This window comes from Hemicordylus capensis, chromosome 1 (genome assembly GCF_027244095.1).
Source record: "Hemicordylus capensis ecotype Gifberg chromosome 1, rHemCap1.1.pri, whole genome shotgun sequence".
In the NCBI taxonomy this organism is placed as follows: domain Eukaryota; kingdom Metazoa; phylum Chordata; class Lepidosauria; order Squamata; family Cordylidae; genus Hemicordylus; species Hemicordylus capensis.
This window is the reverse complement of record NC_069657.1, coordinates 382,303,212-382,319,145: the sequence shown is the minus strand read 5'-3', so window position 1 is coordinate 382,319,145 and position 15,934 is coordinate 382,303,212. Positions and strand designations below refer to the sequence as shown.

General features: G+C 41.0%; 1 protein-coding gene across 1 annotated transcript in view; it reads left to right on the top strand.

Annotated features, from left to right (window-relative positions):
• The window catches only part of HEATR1 (HEAT repeat containing 1), a 68,264-nt gene that overhangs the window by 7,110 nt on the left and 45,220 nt on the right, over positions 1-15,934 (top strand). The window contains exons 4-15 of the mRNA XM_053300104.1: positions 525-741; positions 1,695-1,836; positions 5,307-5,408; positions 6,537-6,677; positions 8,817-9,028; positions 10,550-10,683; positions 11,073-11,181; positions 11,358-11,468; positions 12,491-12,608; positions 14,171-14,278; positions 15,220-15,315; positions 15,602-15,696. Of these exons, the coding sequence (XP_053156079.1) occupies positions 525-741; positions 1,695-1,836; positions 5,307-5,408; positions 6,537-6,677; positions 8,817-9,028; positions 10,550-10,683; positions 11,073-11,181; positions 11,358-11,468; positions 12,491-12,608; positions 14,171-14,278; positions 15,220-15,315; positions 15,602-15,696 (1,585 nt within the window). The remainder of the gene's footprint in view (positions 1-524; positions 742-1,694; positions 1,837-5,306; positions 5,409-6,536; positions 6,678-8,816; positions 9,029-10,549; positions 10,684-11,072; positions 11,182-11,357; positions 11,469-12,490; positions 12,609-14,170; positions 14,279-15,219; positions 15,316-15,601; positions 15,697-15,934) is intronic.

Genomic DNA, 15,934 nt, shown 5'->3' with positions numbered 1-15,934 from the left:
GACTCTGTTTCTCCCCCACCTTGGAGGAAATGTTGAGCTGAGCTCTTGACATTGGACTGAGATTTGGAGTGTTCCAACAATGAGTAATGGAAGGAAAAATAAAAAGGTTGTTGTAGATGGGGACATTTTGTATTACATTCCTGTTATACCAAATATCTTGAGGAAATTCACCTCATTACAGTATTGTTGATTCTGGGGTGATTAAAAGAAGTGACATGAAGTCGTAGGCTAATCTTAATTGAAAAGCAGATTATAAATTCACCTGTATCTCTTGAGTTGGTACAGATGTTAGTAGTACATTGCTCCAGATTGAAGAGCTTGAGAGCTCTGGGATATATCTGTATTTGCATGGAGAAAGTAACATCTGACCATGTGTGGCCATGTACATGCGAATCAGCAGCTGTACTTACAGATCTGCTGGGTCAGACCTGGTCTCTTCTCCAGTGCTACACTGCATAGGATTATCTGCTGCTGTCCAAACTGGCCTTTAAAAAATGAATGAACTATTTTCTCATTTTTCATAGGGTGCACTGGCCTTGAAGAGCTGATTGGGATTGATCCATCCTTTGAGACATTTCAGTCAAAGCTTTTCAGTCAAATGTCCAAAGGTCTGGAGCGTAGTGTCCAAACTAAATCAGTAAACCAACAACTGGATGAAAGCATATCATTGTTCCTAATTCACATATCTCCTTACTTTATGCTTAAACCTGCACAGAAGTGTCTTGAGTGGCTGATTCACAGGTAATCCATTTATGGCTCACTAAATCGGGAGCTCTGAAACATAATTTATGGTGAACTTCCCTAAAATTAAAAGGTATATGGGCAGGGGGGAATTGCTGTTCAGGTATCCTGAACTGTTACAACTTCCGGGACAATGCTGGGCTGCAAGGAACCTTTTAAAGGCATTATATTTAAAACAAAATCAGGGATGCTGCACTCATTTACAGTGTATGGGTGTGCTGTACTCATGGACAGCATCCCCAAAGGTACACTCTGAAGCATCCACTGGTGTTATGCTCACAGGAGGAATCTGTCCACAAATACAGCTTATGTCTCTGAGACAGATGCTGGAACCAAAGATGGCGGGTGGGTGTTCTTCTGACCACATCAATGTGGGGGCAGGACTTCACAGTGTGCTCTTGGAACATTCTGTTCCGAGTGCAGCATCCACAGTTTTTATAATGCCTGAATAGAGCTAGTATTTGGTGTTATTCCAGAAGTATATAGAGTTTTTACATAAAATGGTGAAGGGGTGGGACCTTCACTGTGCCTTCTGGAATAATGGCTGACGTCCTGAATAACAACGCACTTGCATAAAGAACAAAGTTGCACTAGTGCAAGAAGTTCGCATAGCTGTGCTAAACAACGAGGATTTGTGGAATAGTACTATTGTGTTACACCCTCTTGCGTAAAAATTCCCAACAGATGAGGTGTGCTTGCTGTAGCAAAACACTACTCTGGAACTCAAGCACCAGACTTAATGGAAGTTGCCTGCAGAACATCCTTATGCTAGCATAGTGTCCTTCTGCAAGTATACCATTAGGGTATCATTAAGTGAAGCCGTAGCCAGTTTAGATTAATTATTATCTGGCATTGCATCATACTCAGCAGACATGGCTCAGAGCTATTGGCAAATTTTCTTATTTCAGAAATTACTCTGTTTAATCATGTGTTTGCTTTTCTGTTGTTGTTAGGTTCCATATTCATCTTTACAACCAGGACAGTTTGGTTGGTTGTGTATTGCCCTATCATGAGACTAAATTGTTTGTGCGAGTTATCCAGCTTTTAAAAATTAATGATCCAACTCACAAGTGGCATTGGCTGCATCCAATTCAGGTGAAGTACTGAAATATGGTAGATGTATCAGAAATTGTATTCTTGATGCTGTTCTCTGTGATAGTGCTGAATTGATGAGGGCTATTCTGTCAATATACATTAGCACTTAGAACTCCACAGGAGACTCATATTTGTGTTTCTGTCTCTTTCATGTCTTTTTCCTGTTTCTAGAGGAAGACTTTGAGTATGGTCAAATATATACCTACAAATGTTAAAAAAAATTTGAAGCAAAAGAAGTTTGGGCACCATTCTTGGTGCCTCCTTTTGGCTGTGTACATTTCCCTTTTTTGTACCTTTGCTTCTTGTTTTGCTTTCTTAAGATTTTATAATTGTTGATTATACAATCAATTCCTTTCATCAAAATAATAGGAAGAACCCAGTATTTTGATTCAGCATGTTTAAATTTTAAAAAAAATTATTTTAAATTTTTATTGGATTTTACAATAGTTTTTACATTCAAATTACATTCATTTATCTAATTCTACACATAAGTAAATATTGACTTCCCGCTTGCCTATCTGCTCAGTTCACAATAACTATACATATAAACCATTGCTATAATAGTTCAAAACATACGTATTCCACAATACTACTCAATTTTACACAACCCAACCTGCTGTTATTACTATATTTCAAACCCTACTGAAAAGTCCATATTAGAAAAATAATTCTTTAAGTAAAGCAAAAATGGTTCCCAATCGTCTTTAAAAGATTCCAAATGTTCGTCTCTTATAAGTGCTGTAAGCTTTGCTATCTCAGTATATTCCAAATTTGTATCAACCAGTCTTCTCTTGAGGGCATTTTAGTGTCTTTCCATTTCTGTGCATATACTATCCTGGCTGCCGTGGTTGCATACATAAAAAATGTTAAATTTCTTCTAGAGAACTCACTTTCAGCTATTCCCAGCAGGAAGGATTCTGGCCTCTTAAGAAATGTCACTTTAAAGATTTTCTTCAACTCATAGTATATCATATCCCCAGCATGTTTAATTTTCAGCACAATTGCTTACTTGTCCGTTGCATTAACAGCCCAAGCTTAATGCATGTTTCCTTGGAAACTCTTGCCTACTTGAGAGTAATTTCCACTGAACTGAGTAGTATTCCCTTTGAAGTAAACATGCATAGGATCTGGTTGCTACTGTCAAATAAATGTGCATAGGATTGCAACCTATGCCCAGTGACTTGATAACAAGCCTCATTGAATTCATTACTTGTGGGTATGCATGTGTAGGATTGAGCTACATTGCTGTCAAGTAGCTGGTTACATCTGCACAAATACCACTGATATCTGTGGGACTAGGTTCATGTAACTGGGTAAAGGATTATTTTCATATAGTGCAGAAAACAGGCAAAAACACACATAGGACAGACATAGTAATGTACAGTACAGATACTGTATTTCCACCAGCATGCAAAATTGATGTTTCTCAGTAGCTTGAGGTAATGTGAACTGCTTACTATGAGCTATTTTGCATATTTGGAATGCCTGTTGTGATTGCAGCATTTGATTTAGGGAAGGCAAATAAATTATACTAGCCGACCCGCACAGAGCATCTGTGTGCTCTTTGAGGCTGGCTGTCCCCCCACTCCTGCCCTCCTCCCTCTTGCCCCCCTCCCTCTCGCTCCTCCCCCTGTCGCCCCCCTCCCTCTCGCTCCCCCCTCCTGCTCCACTCTCTCTTGCCCCCTCCCCTCCCTCCCACTTCACTCTCTCTTGCCCCCTCCCGCTCCACTCATTGGCCCCCTCCCACCCAACTCTCTTTTGCCTTCCCTCGCTCCACCTCCCGCCCAACACTCTTTTGCCCTCCCTCCCCCTCTCACCCTCCTTCTCCTCTCCTGCCCCTCTCTCTTGCCCGCTCCCTCTCTCTTGCCCCACTCGCTCTTGCCCTCCCTCCCTCCCCCAACCACCTGCACTGAGTATTTTACCTCCGCTGCCACAGGCCCTCCTTACTAGGCGGCGGGCAGCCGAAAGGGGCCCCACCCCTGCCGCCATTCCTCTTCCTGGGCAGTGAACAGGGAGGTCCCGCCACCTGTTTCCCTCCTGCCCTGGCCTTCAACGGGCGCCTGGCCTCTGTGGCCGGGCCCGCCACCTGGACTTTGCAGCCGGGCATACCGCCACCGGGCCGGGCGGGGCCGCCGCTGGGCGGGGCCGGGCTCACCACCGCTGGGCCTCTGTGGTGGGCTGGGCCCACTGCCGACCAGTCCTCCTGGGTGCGCCTCCGCTAATCAGGTGCCTCCGCCGCCCAGCCAATCAGCTGAGCACCGGGACTCACATTCCAAGGCACACCTAGGAGAATTATATATAGAAATATTTTTTTCTGTGGCCTAGCTACAAAGGTGCCTTTCAGCTAGTAAAAAGTTTCTTTAGCTAGTAGATGCTAAAGAAGTATGCTCTTCCAGCATAGTGGAAGAGCATACCATGAGGAAATTTTCCCCAGATCCAGAGCAGGTCTTGCATTTTGCAAAGCTTTGCACAAGCTCTTTTTATGACTGTTTGGCACAGCCATCCGTCCTCATCTCCAGGGGCAGGTCCACGGGGCCCTCCGTGGAGGCAGGGACAGGTGACAGCCGGGGAGAGAGGGGGAACACCCTGCTGATGGGCGGGAACCACACCCCCGAACCCCGGGACAGCCAGGAGCTACAGCTGCAGAGCCAGCAAGGTCTGGGCAGCTGCTGAGAAGAGTTGTGAGGGAGGCGCACATAGATGATGTCAGTGATGTGCTTCCCAAAGGGAAGGGGCCGGAAAGGGAGTGGGGAGGTGCAGGGAATGTGCCGAAGCCAGCTGTACAAGATGAGTGCTTAAGGGGAATAACGGAGGGCCTTGGCCCGATGCAGGGGTGGATGGGAGGTGCATGGTCTGTGAAAAAGCATATAAGGGACTGGCCAGGGATAAGAGACTGGCTTGTTGTTAGTGTCTCTGGTCTCCAGAGCGAAGCAGACACTCTTAACAGTGTTCTCTCTAACAGGGATTCCCGGATGTGGTAGACTAGAACTCCCATAATCCCCAGTCAAAGGCCACTCCCATAATCCCCAGCCAAAGGATGCTGGGAGTTGTAGTGAACCTCATCTGGGAATCCCTGTTAGAGGGAACACTGGACATCAGGACCACCCAGCTAGGAAAGGAGAAGAACCAGCGTGACTTGGTTCAATCCCCTCCCCTTTCCTTACTCTGAGGCTGAAGCCGCTAAGCCTCTCCAGGTCAGTCAGCAGGAAGAAGGGGAAGACTGGCCAGACACTAGAGTTAATATGCCACAGCCTATGCTGCTCTTACTTGCCATATCAGTTGTACTGACATGTAACCCCTAATATATTGTGGCATTGCACTGTGAGAAGTCTTTCACTAATGTTTGTGCAAGGGTTCACAGAACAGTACTCATATTTTCCCTTACCACTTTGGATGGGTGTTTTTAAAGTAGGCTATTTCAGTTAGTTGCATTTCTTCTGATCCTTTCTTTTTGATCTTCTCAATAACAGAAACCAGGAGTCCCTCTGGCAAGGGGAACTTTGATTACACACTGCTACAAAGACCTCGGTTTCATGGATTTCATATGCAGTCTAGTAACAAGATCTGTAAAGGTTGGTGTGCTGTTCCAGTGTAATGTCAATTTAATACTTCCCACTCTCATTAAGCATATAAAACAAACAATCCAATACAATACTAAAAGGAAACAACAAATCGGGAACATGATTGTTGCAAATAGAAATAATTGCAGTGGAGCTCATTTATAAGGGGCAGATCTGAACAATGGCTTTATTTCCTAAATAGTGTAAATATTGCTCTCTAAAAATTATGAAAATTGCTGGTGACCATGTTTAGTCAGTTCTGCACCATTTATTTATTTCTCTCCCTATAGAGACTATTTCTCTAAAGAATGGATTATTTTTAATAGTAATGTAGCATTAATCAAGTGGGAAAAGAGAGATATTGTTAGGCTCAAAATATTGTCACTGGAGTTGCTTGGGGCTGGTTCATGTGCTTGGCAGCTGGGAATCCTGTGACTGTGACGGGGAATATGGGAGGTGCATGTTCTTCCATCCATATTTTATGTGCAAGGTAACACCACATGGATACATGGCCATGGATACATGGCCAGTTTGCACAGACTATCCCCTCACATGGTAGGGAGAGAGATTTCACAAATTATGAGCACATGCCACATATTACCTTTAGGGAAGTGCACAAACCAGTTTGGAATGCTGATGTTCGATCCGGTTCAGAGGCGGCGGGGTCATTTCTGGTATGACATTGACCGGGGTTGCAGGGAGGTACACTGCAGCCCCGTGCCAACACTTTTAGGGAGAGTGCTCGCAGGGGGAGAGTGGCGGGCAAACCCTCCCTGCCCCTTAAAGGATCCCCACCTCCCAGGAGTGCACAAACCTGTTGTTTTTCTCTGATATTGTTTAGAATGACTATTGTTGTATGAAGATGTTTTGTGTTTTTATTTTCGTAAGCCATCCTCAGTTAATGTAAAGAAAGGCAGGATAGAAATTTTAAAAATGAATAAATAGCTATATGCAATGGGAAGGGTAAGTGCACACCAACTCCTCTGCCATATGTACAGGATTCCCATGTGCTGAGTGCATGAACCTGCCCAAACATTTTCTTAATATCTCTCATAAAGCAAATTGTGCCTAGTAGCATGCATGCTGTGATGCAAGACTATTTTGTTTGGTTTTTATTCTTCTAAATTTCTTCTCCTCTAGGCCTTTTCACTGTATCCTGGGAGCTCATCACAACTGAGAGTCCTGTTTACTTTTTACGCCTCTACAATTGTGTCTGCTCTTGGGGCTGCAGAAAGTATAACTGATACTATAGTTGCTAAATTGCTTCCTTATATCCAAAAGGTACCTGATCAGTTTTTCTCTTTAGATTCCAGCTTTTGAGGAGATTACACTTTTGCATTAGCAACGTATTGAATGTGTGTTTGGAGGGAAAAGGTGGTGATGATTGCCATGGTTTATAGATGCACCAGCAGTGTACGAAAATGACACTCTGACTTTGTCAAATAATTATTCCCAGATTCTCATGTTCTCTCAACTGTTACCACAACTTTGCTATTTTTCTTTCTTTGTTTGTATTTGAATTGTAGATTGAAGCCAGTTTATTTTTGTAAATGAATGTATATTTCCTTCATCCATTAGACTATAGGATACTTCATGATCCTTATCTAATTAGTATCCCTGTTTTATGTAGCAAGTATAGAAAATTTGACCACCTGATGTGTGCCCATGGCTCATATGGAACTTAAATGTTGATTGCATGGGTTGAAGCTGAACATTGTCGCCATCAGTAATGAGATATTGCTCGGTATTAACTGGTAGTTTCCAGTTCTATTAAGACTTCTCCAGTCACTTCAGTGAAGATGACTGTGTCCTGTGTGCAGCTTCCTGTAAGAAAATGGATGTGTTTGTAGAGTTGCTCTCTCTACTGAAGTGAAAACCTGCTTTCATTAGAACTTCTGTATTCATTTGGCTCATTCATGGGGTGCTGAATCTGGTCAAGTGTTTAATATTTTGTAGGTCTATGTCTTCCACAATACGTTCTGTAAAACCTCTTATAAAAACCTGTTATTTCTTTGCCTGAAATTTCAAATGACCTCTTTAATGCATAAAAGATACTAAAATAGCTTAGAGATTTTTCCACAAAACTTGTAAGCTAAAACAAAATTGAGCAAATGTTTCGTGCAATACACTGTCCTCAGTGCTCCATTTAGCAGTATGCCAGCTGAAGGCACTTCAGTACAGTAGCTGAGAACTGAAAGCAGGAAACAGATAGTAGATAACACATGAGAGAGCAGACCTTTTGCAGAGAAGATTTATCTATTATTTTACTTAACATATTGAATGAATGAATAGCTTTATCCCGATCATAGATCAGATGTACATACAACCAAATAATACTATATTCTGATAAGAATTCAATCATACATAGTACACCAACATAGGAACCTCTTGTAGCGGCATCTAGAAAATAGGGCTAGAAGTTAACTGTTGGAGGATCTTAACAGCAGCCATGCAAAATTTGGCAACTGCCCACCACCGAAGTCTCTAGCTGGTTTACAACAATAAATCAAATGAAGAAATTTTAAAACAATTTAAACATGTAAGATATTACCTCTTTCCATGACCATTGTATCCCATGACTTGTTCCATCTCATTCTTAACATTAATATTAGGTTTCAGTTCTGTGAACATTGCTTCCTTGATCTATTAAATTTCCTTCCACAGCCAATATTGATGCTTTTGTTTTGTTCACTTTTCCATTGTGTTCTTCCTTCATATGTCTCGCCCACGATTTTGTCTTGATTTTTATTATGCTGCATATCAGCCAGATATTCTTTATATATTTTTATTAGTGGTCTTTCTGTTTCTCCAATATATAACACTGCACATTCCACACATTCAATTTTATACATTACTCCCTTCACCTTACACAAACCCTCATCTTCCTCACAGGTTGAACAATCCCTCCCTTCACATTTATTATCATACAGCTGGGATTTAACTAAATGTTCTTATAAAGTTATAGGTGCTGTACAAACCACATTAATCTTAACTCCAAGTCTACTCAAAGTTTTCTGTACCTGCCATGAAAATCTATCTATTACAAAAGGTATTTGTAAAGCTATTTCCACCCTCAAACTTTACACCCCTACTCTCCTACTTAGTGGAGTATGTCAATCATTAACTTAAATCAGTTTGTCAGCCTTTCCCCGAGATGTCACAATGTGTTCACTAGATGACATACCTAAAGCCCATTGTATTACATTCTTAACTTAGTTCCTTTACAAATCTCCTTTTTCATGGGCTTCCTATATCACCTAGTTTCCATGTAGGTAAGTTATTTTAATATATTTTATGCATTAAAGCAGTCATTTGAAGTTTGTCTTTGGAGTAATGCAATGTGTATTTCATCGCCAGTATATTGTCTTATTGCCCGAAGTAGTAAAAAAAAAATTTTTTAATTCCTCCTTTTCTTCATAGGGTTTGAAATCCTCATTGGTGGATTACAGAGCAGCAACCTACATGATCATATGCCAGTTAGCTGTGAAGGTGAAAATGGAAATGTCTTTGACACACTCCTTGACATTACAAATCAGCAAGACTTTGACCAAAACACCCTCTCTTATCAAAGAGGGGCTAGGCTGCCTGATCATCCTGCTACAGAATCAGAAGAGAGAAGGACTTGGGAAAAAGTAAGTATGTTTGAAGTGATTGGTGGGGCTAATATACCTCTTCAACTGTCAGCTACTGCTTTTTTCATTTTTGCAAAGCTTGCATATACAGGTGAAACTCGGAAAATTAGAATATCGTGCAAAAGTCCATTAATTTCAGTAATGCAAATTAAAAGGTGAAACTGATATATGAGACAGACGCATTACATGCAAAGCGAGATAAGTCAAGCCTTAATTTGTTATAATTGTGATGATCATGTCATACAGCTCATGAAAACCCCAAATCCACAATCTCAGAACATTAGAATATTACATAGAACCAAGAAGACAAGGATTGTAGAATAGAACAATATCGGACCTCTGAAAAGTATAAGCATGCATATGTGTTCAGTACTTGGTTTGGGCCCCTTTTGCAGCAATTACTGTCTCAATGCGGCGTGGCATGGATGCTATCAGCCTGTGGCACTGATGAGGTGTTATGGAAGACCAGGATGCTTCATTAGTGGCCTGCAATTCTGCATTGTTTGGTCTCATGTCTCTCATCCTTCTCTTGGCAATGCCCCATAGATTCTCTATGGGGTCAGGTCAGGCGAGTTTGCTGGCCAATCAAGCACAGTACACTGTATACTTTTCAGAGGTCCGATATTGTTCTATTCTACAATCCTTGTCTTCTTGGTTCCATGTAATATTCTAATTTTCTGAGATTGTGGATTTGGGGTTTTCATGAGCTGTACGCCATGATCATCACAATTATAACAAATTAAGGCTTGACTTATCTCGCTTTGCATGTAATGCGTCTGTCTCATATATCAGTTTCACCTTTTAATTTGCATTACTGAAATTAATGGACTTTTGCACGATATTCTAATTTTCCGAGTTTCACCTGTACGTTGATTATTACTCTGTGCTTGAAAGATACTGCAACATTAATTGGTCCATGAATCTACTATTTGCCATAATGGTGAGGCTTGGGGGCAGTGCTGAAAAATGTTCTTGCCTAAATTTAAGGGCATGCTCAGAATTTTTGAGGCTAATTATAAAGGTAGTCAGATTTTGATTTGAATTTTCCTTTGGTCATTTGACTGTTTTCTTTGGTCATTGAACTTCCAGCTCTTGGGTTTTAATTTGGGTTTTGTACCAACAAACAAGGTGCACTAATTGTGTGACACAGAATGGTATTGCCCAGTTGAATAGTGGAGCTTGAGACAAGACTAAGACTCAAAACAGAACTGCTGACTTGCAAGAGAGCAATGTGCCGGTGTGCTTTGGGTGCCCGCTTTTACTGAGTAGGAGCAAACTACTTGAGAACTTAACTTAATTGCTTGGCTTGAATGAGTGCTTCCTACAATGTGCAAGATGGGATTTCTTAGTTCTTCAAAGAGGACTAGGTACAGTGAGGCCACAGCTGAAAAGGCTTTGGAAATATTTTTTCATCAAGCCTAATGAGGCTGGGCACCTTAATAAGATGTTGACAGCTGACAGTTTTTGGAACTGTAATAAAAGAAGCATGATTGTGACTTGTTTTGATGTTTCCTTGTGCAGGCCATTTACTCATTTGTGCAACATTCCCGACTTGGTTATGACTCTTCAAGGAATATCAACAGTTTATGATGTCAGTCCAGTTCTGCATTACATATTGCCACACCTAGTTCAATCAGTTATTCATGGAAAGACAGGTATGTTAATATATGCTCCGTATTATGAATAAGATTGAGGTCCTGGGATGTTCTGTTTTCCTTAGGAGCATGAAATTCTTCAGGGTCAGCCAGTAAAGCAAAGTAGGATGTTGCTCATAGGGTTCTGCTGGCACTATATGCTCTCTTTGTGAGCAGTGAAGGCCAGAGTGTTGCACTGTGCTGAACTGCAGAATTCATGCTCCAGCCCAGTAAGCACTGGGGTCTTTTGAATGTAATGCTGCAATCCTGTGCACTGACTAAGGAGTAGGTCCCAATGAACTCAAAGGGGTTGGCTTCTGAGTAAATATGCTTAGGGTTGCACTGAATGTGTATTTCTTATTTTTAAAAGTAGTTAGCTTTTTGAAAAAATGAAATATGCCTGTTTCCAGAAGCACAGAAAGAATCCGATGTGGTTCACAATCAAATCTACATAAAGCTCCTAGAAGATATAATTGCAAATATACCACTAGAAAAAGACTTGGATCATGTTTTGGCCTGGTAAGCAAACCTCTTCTATTGAACCAATTTATTTCATGTACATTTACAGCAGTCAAAAGAAAGTCTGTACTACTGGCTTTTGAAATGAATTGAGAAAACTGTCACAATAATATTAATATACTGTGTTTTTTCTGTAAAGTGATTTCTTCTAAAGAGATAATTTTGATCCTTTTCAGTAAGTTTCTGGAGGACTATATCTCCTATGGTGCAGAGGATGACTCTGATCCTGTTAAAATGGCTGAGATCAATAAAGAGCTGCTTCCTCTGATCAGGCTTTTTGAAAGAAAGTAAGTGAAGAGAGATTGCTGTCATCTCTGAAACTAGTATGTCTGCTTGTAGCAGTCAGTGGTCATAGAACAAACATCCTGATATTGTTTCCAAATCTGTAATCTAAACATGTAGATCTTTTTATTTATTTCGTCCCACTATCCTAAAGGTTCAGGGTGAGCCTGACGTTGAAAAAGAGGCAGAATGAATAAAATGTGGGCTGTGTTAAGGCCACTGGTACAAAACATAACATATAGATATTAAAAAGGTTGAATTCCCTAACACTCTGTCTAGCTATCAATTGCTTATCCAAATGGTATTCATTGTCTACTGAAAATCCTTGTTCTTTGGTGAGAAGAGGATTCTGTTCTTGTATTATTTTCAATATTCTCTACTATGTTGTGTGGCAAGGTTGTTTGGCAATAGGATGTGGATGATGATATGATGGCATTAATTGGGATATGTTATAGCTCAAGTCTGCAGCAAGCTCCGGATCTGAGGCATGTCCAGTGAGATGCTGCTTAGGTGCCATCACTGAGGAGGGGAGCTGGTCTTGTGGTCAAGGTAAAGTGTGCCATCGAGTCGGTGTCAACTCCTGGCGACCACAGAGCCCTATGGTTCTTTTTGGTAAAATACAGGAGGGGTTTACTATTGCCACCTCCTGCGCAGTATGAGATTATGCTTTTCAGCATCTTCCTATATCGCTGCTGCCCAATATAGGTGTTTCCCATAATCTGGGAAACATACCAGCGGGGATTTGAACCGGCAGCCTCTGGCTTGCTAGTCAAGTCATTTCCCTTGTCTCCTTTGCTAAGCAGGGTCCTCCCTGGTTTTCATTGGAATGGGAGACTACATGTATGAGCACTGTAAGATATTCCCCTGAGGGGATGGGGCTGCTCTGGTAATAGCAACTCCATGCTTCTTCCCTGGAATCTCCAAGATAGGGGCTGAGAGAGACTCTTGCCTGCAACCTTGGAGAAGCTCCTGCCAGTCTGTGTAGACAGTATTGAGCTAGATGGGCCATTGTCTTTGCTTACAACAGATATCCTAGGACACTAGACTTGGTATTGGAGGAGTACCTGAGAGATGTTAGAGATCAGAAGGAACAAGATTTCTTCCACCAGTTTATTTCTCTTTCAGTGAGTGGTGGTAAATACCAGGTAAGTTAAAGTAATTTTCTGTACTCCTCAAGCCTTCACCTTTTCTGTCATGTCTGTTATATTCTTGTAGCAGCCTCATTAACTTTATCTGCCTACTTTTAAAAATAAAAATATCCGTATTGGTGAAAGAAGCCCCTTTCTCCTAGAACTGCAACCATGATTGTAACTTCTTGATCTTGGCAGCTATGTGCTAGGCTGTTGTCATGATGTGATGACATGACCTCCGGCATTATATCTTGAGTTTATTACAGCTGTAAGACTGCCTGCAAGAAAGCTTAGCTGCCAGCACTGCAATCTGCAGACACATAAGAGTGGTGGGTATGTTCTAAGGCACTCTTTCTGTTCATACAGGGTAACAATGAGGCCCAAAGACCTGTGTGAACGGATGGTGCACTCTAAATATGCTCCAGAATCCTGGGTCATGTGCTGGAGTTCTTTGACCACTAAGTCAGTCTGGAACAGTCGGACTGTTTTAACCTGTGTCTTTCCCCATTGTGCTAAGATTCATTCCCTTGTCTGATTTCTTCTTCTTATCATTATTATTTTAAAATTGGTTTGAAGACTAGAAAACATAGTTACTACAGGAGAACCTCATCATTTGCGGAACCCCTACTTGTGGTTCCGTGTATCAACAGGATGTCTTATTGACACCTGTTTCCATTGTCCATGGATACTAATGGGTTAAAACCCATGTATCTGCAGTTCCTAGAGGACTGGAAGTGACCACAGAGGTCACTTCTGGCTACCATTTTGTCTTTAGGAAGCCAGGAAGAGACAGGAGGAGCCATTTTGTGGTTTATTTTTTGGGGGGACACCAGAATTTCCCACAATTTTTCATGGGGGGGTAATTCCATCTTTTGGTGGGATTCTTGAGCACATGTACCTGTGGAACATGCCAGAGTAAGATCTGGATAGTGATCCGTTGCATTCATAAAGAATGGGTTCTGTGCCTGCGCAGGGACCTCGCGGACCGATTGACTAGCTCCTCGTGCCACCTCCAACTGCCCTGCACGTGATCGTGCCCTCGTTAAATAAGGCAGTTGGGGCGTGTCTTCCTCAGTTTCTTTTAGACCGCCATTGCGTCTAAACCTCGGATCTGATTGCTCCTCAAAAGTTTTCTTATTATTATTTTACGGCACGACAGAGTAAGTTCTGACCGTTTGGAGGGCTTTAAAAAAAGTCTCCCTCCACCCTGGAACCTATTCCCTCTTTACCATAGATCTAATGCCTCATTACTTGTGGTACCATTACTCACAAGGAACGGAACTGCCATGAGTAATAAGGTCCTGGATATCCTTGAGATTATTTTTTTTTTGAGTGGGGCTCCAAGTAGGTGTGTTGAACTACTGTATTGCTATCTAAAACTGACATTTAGAAATAATAAATACATGATGGCATATTTTAACATGTTTTATTGTGAATAACAGTCTGTTTCAATGAATTTAGCATACCTATAGTGTATGCATATTTTCTATAAATAAGTTCTACTGGGTTTTATGGGACTTACTCCAGGTAAGTGTTCATAGGATTGTATCCTTGGTGACTTTAACCCTTATTCCTAGTTTCTAGAAGATTCTGATACATCTCTGCTACTTAGTCTGAATCACCCACAACCAGCAGTCAGAGTCCTAGCTGTTCAGCATTTGAAAGAAATCATTGAAGCATCTAAGGTTGGTTTTCCCTGCATTTTGAGTGTGTGTGTGTGATGGTAATTAATTCTTTGAATTTTAATAAGATCTTATTAGTTTTGCAAGCACTGTTTCATGTGGTAACGGAAATGCACATATTTATGCTAACCAAAAGTATATTCTATTTATTTATTTATTCATTTCATTTCATTTCTATACCGCCCTTCCAAAAATGGCTCAGGGCGGTTTACATTAATGTAAATTTATTTTACATTTATTTCTCATTTAATCTTCATTTTATCTCTCAGTTCTTCAGGGGAAATTCAAAACTTCTTTATGCTAATGATACAGGACATTTCACTTTTTAAAATGTGAGCAAGAGCGGAGATAGGTAACACTAACACATCAAACTCCTTCCAGCTACATTCTAATTTTGTCTCTGTACTCCGTCATCTTAAGTGGCGCAGCGGAGAAATGCTTGACTAACAAGCAGAAGGTTGCCAGTTCGAATCCCCACTGGTACTATATCGGGCAGCAGCGATATAGGAAGATGCTGAAAAGGCATCATCTCCTACTGCCTGGGAGGAAGCAATGGTAAACCCCTCCTGTGTTCTACCAAAGAAAACCACAGGGCTCTGTGGGCGCCAGGAGTCGACACCGACTCGATGTTTCACTGCCCTTTTGCTATCCCCAATTCCAAAGTGCACTATGCACTTGGTGTGAGATAACTGATGCAAGATAGTAATTCAGAAGTCTTCAGCTAATTCTAACCTATGATAGTTTCCTGAGATGCACTCAAAAGATTAGCTTGTACACATTTAAGAGCTACACCTGTGATTTTTATGGACAACCTGACCCATTGCTTGCCACCACAACTAACTCAACTACGTAAACAATATTGTATCTGCTTCTGAATTGGAATTGATGCTTCACCAAAAATATTAGTCTATGACATCTAGTAATTTCTCTTTCTCTTCCTTTAGGAGGGCTTTGATGAATCCTTCATAGAAGAAGCAATTCTAACACGACTTAAGGATGATAATCTAGAAGTGGTTATGTCATCTCTTGCTGCATTGGAGGTAGAAATATGACAAATATTTATATACCACTTTTCAACAGAAGTCCCCAGAGAGAGAGAGTAGAGTAAAAGACTACCTTTACTTAGCAGTAAAAGTAGGCCTTTAGAAACGCAGTTTTTCCTTCAGTTTGATAAGCACTTGAAAATCACAGATTTTATGTACAGCTCCACATTAGCCTTGCACTAGTTATTAGTGAACTAGTCAAACAACTGAAGCATGAATTTTTTGTCCATATGTCATCATGTTTACTTCTGTCATCTTATGTATCATGGTTATTTTTTTCTAGAGTATGTTGCTTGATTTGAAGAAGTTCAGTGAACAAATTGGTTTCAGTCTGTTGTGTCTCATTGAAAGAGCGGATCTCTTCAGTGATGAAAAATGGTAAGTGATTATTTTTACACTTCCCTCTAGGAGTTTCACATTAGTTTTTCCCCTCCAGTGATTTCCTTTGGATTGTAATATGAAATCTTTTGCAGAGTCCTTGAATATTTTTTCAAATTATTTGACACTGCACACATTTCATTAAATTCCTTATCTTATTTTCCAGTTGAATTAGGCACATGCTAGACGACATTCTAGCATCTGTGAAAGAAACAATAGATTCAGTTACTCAAAAATG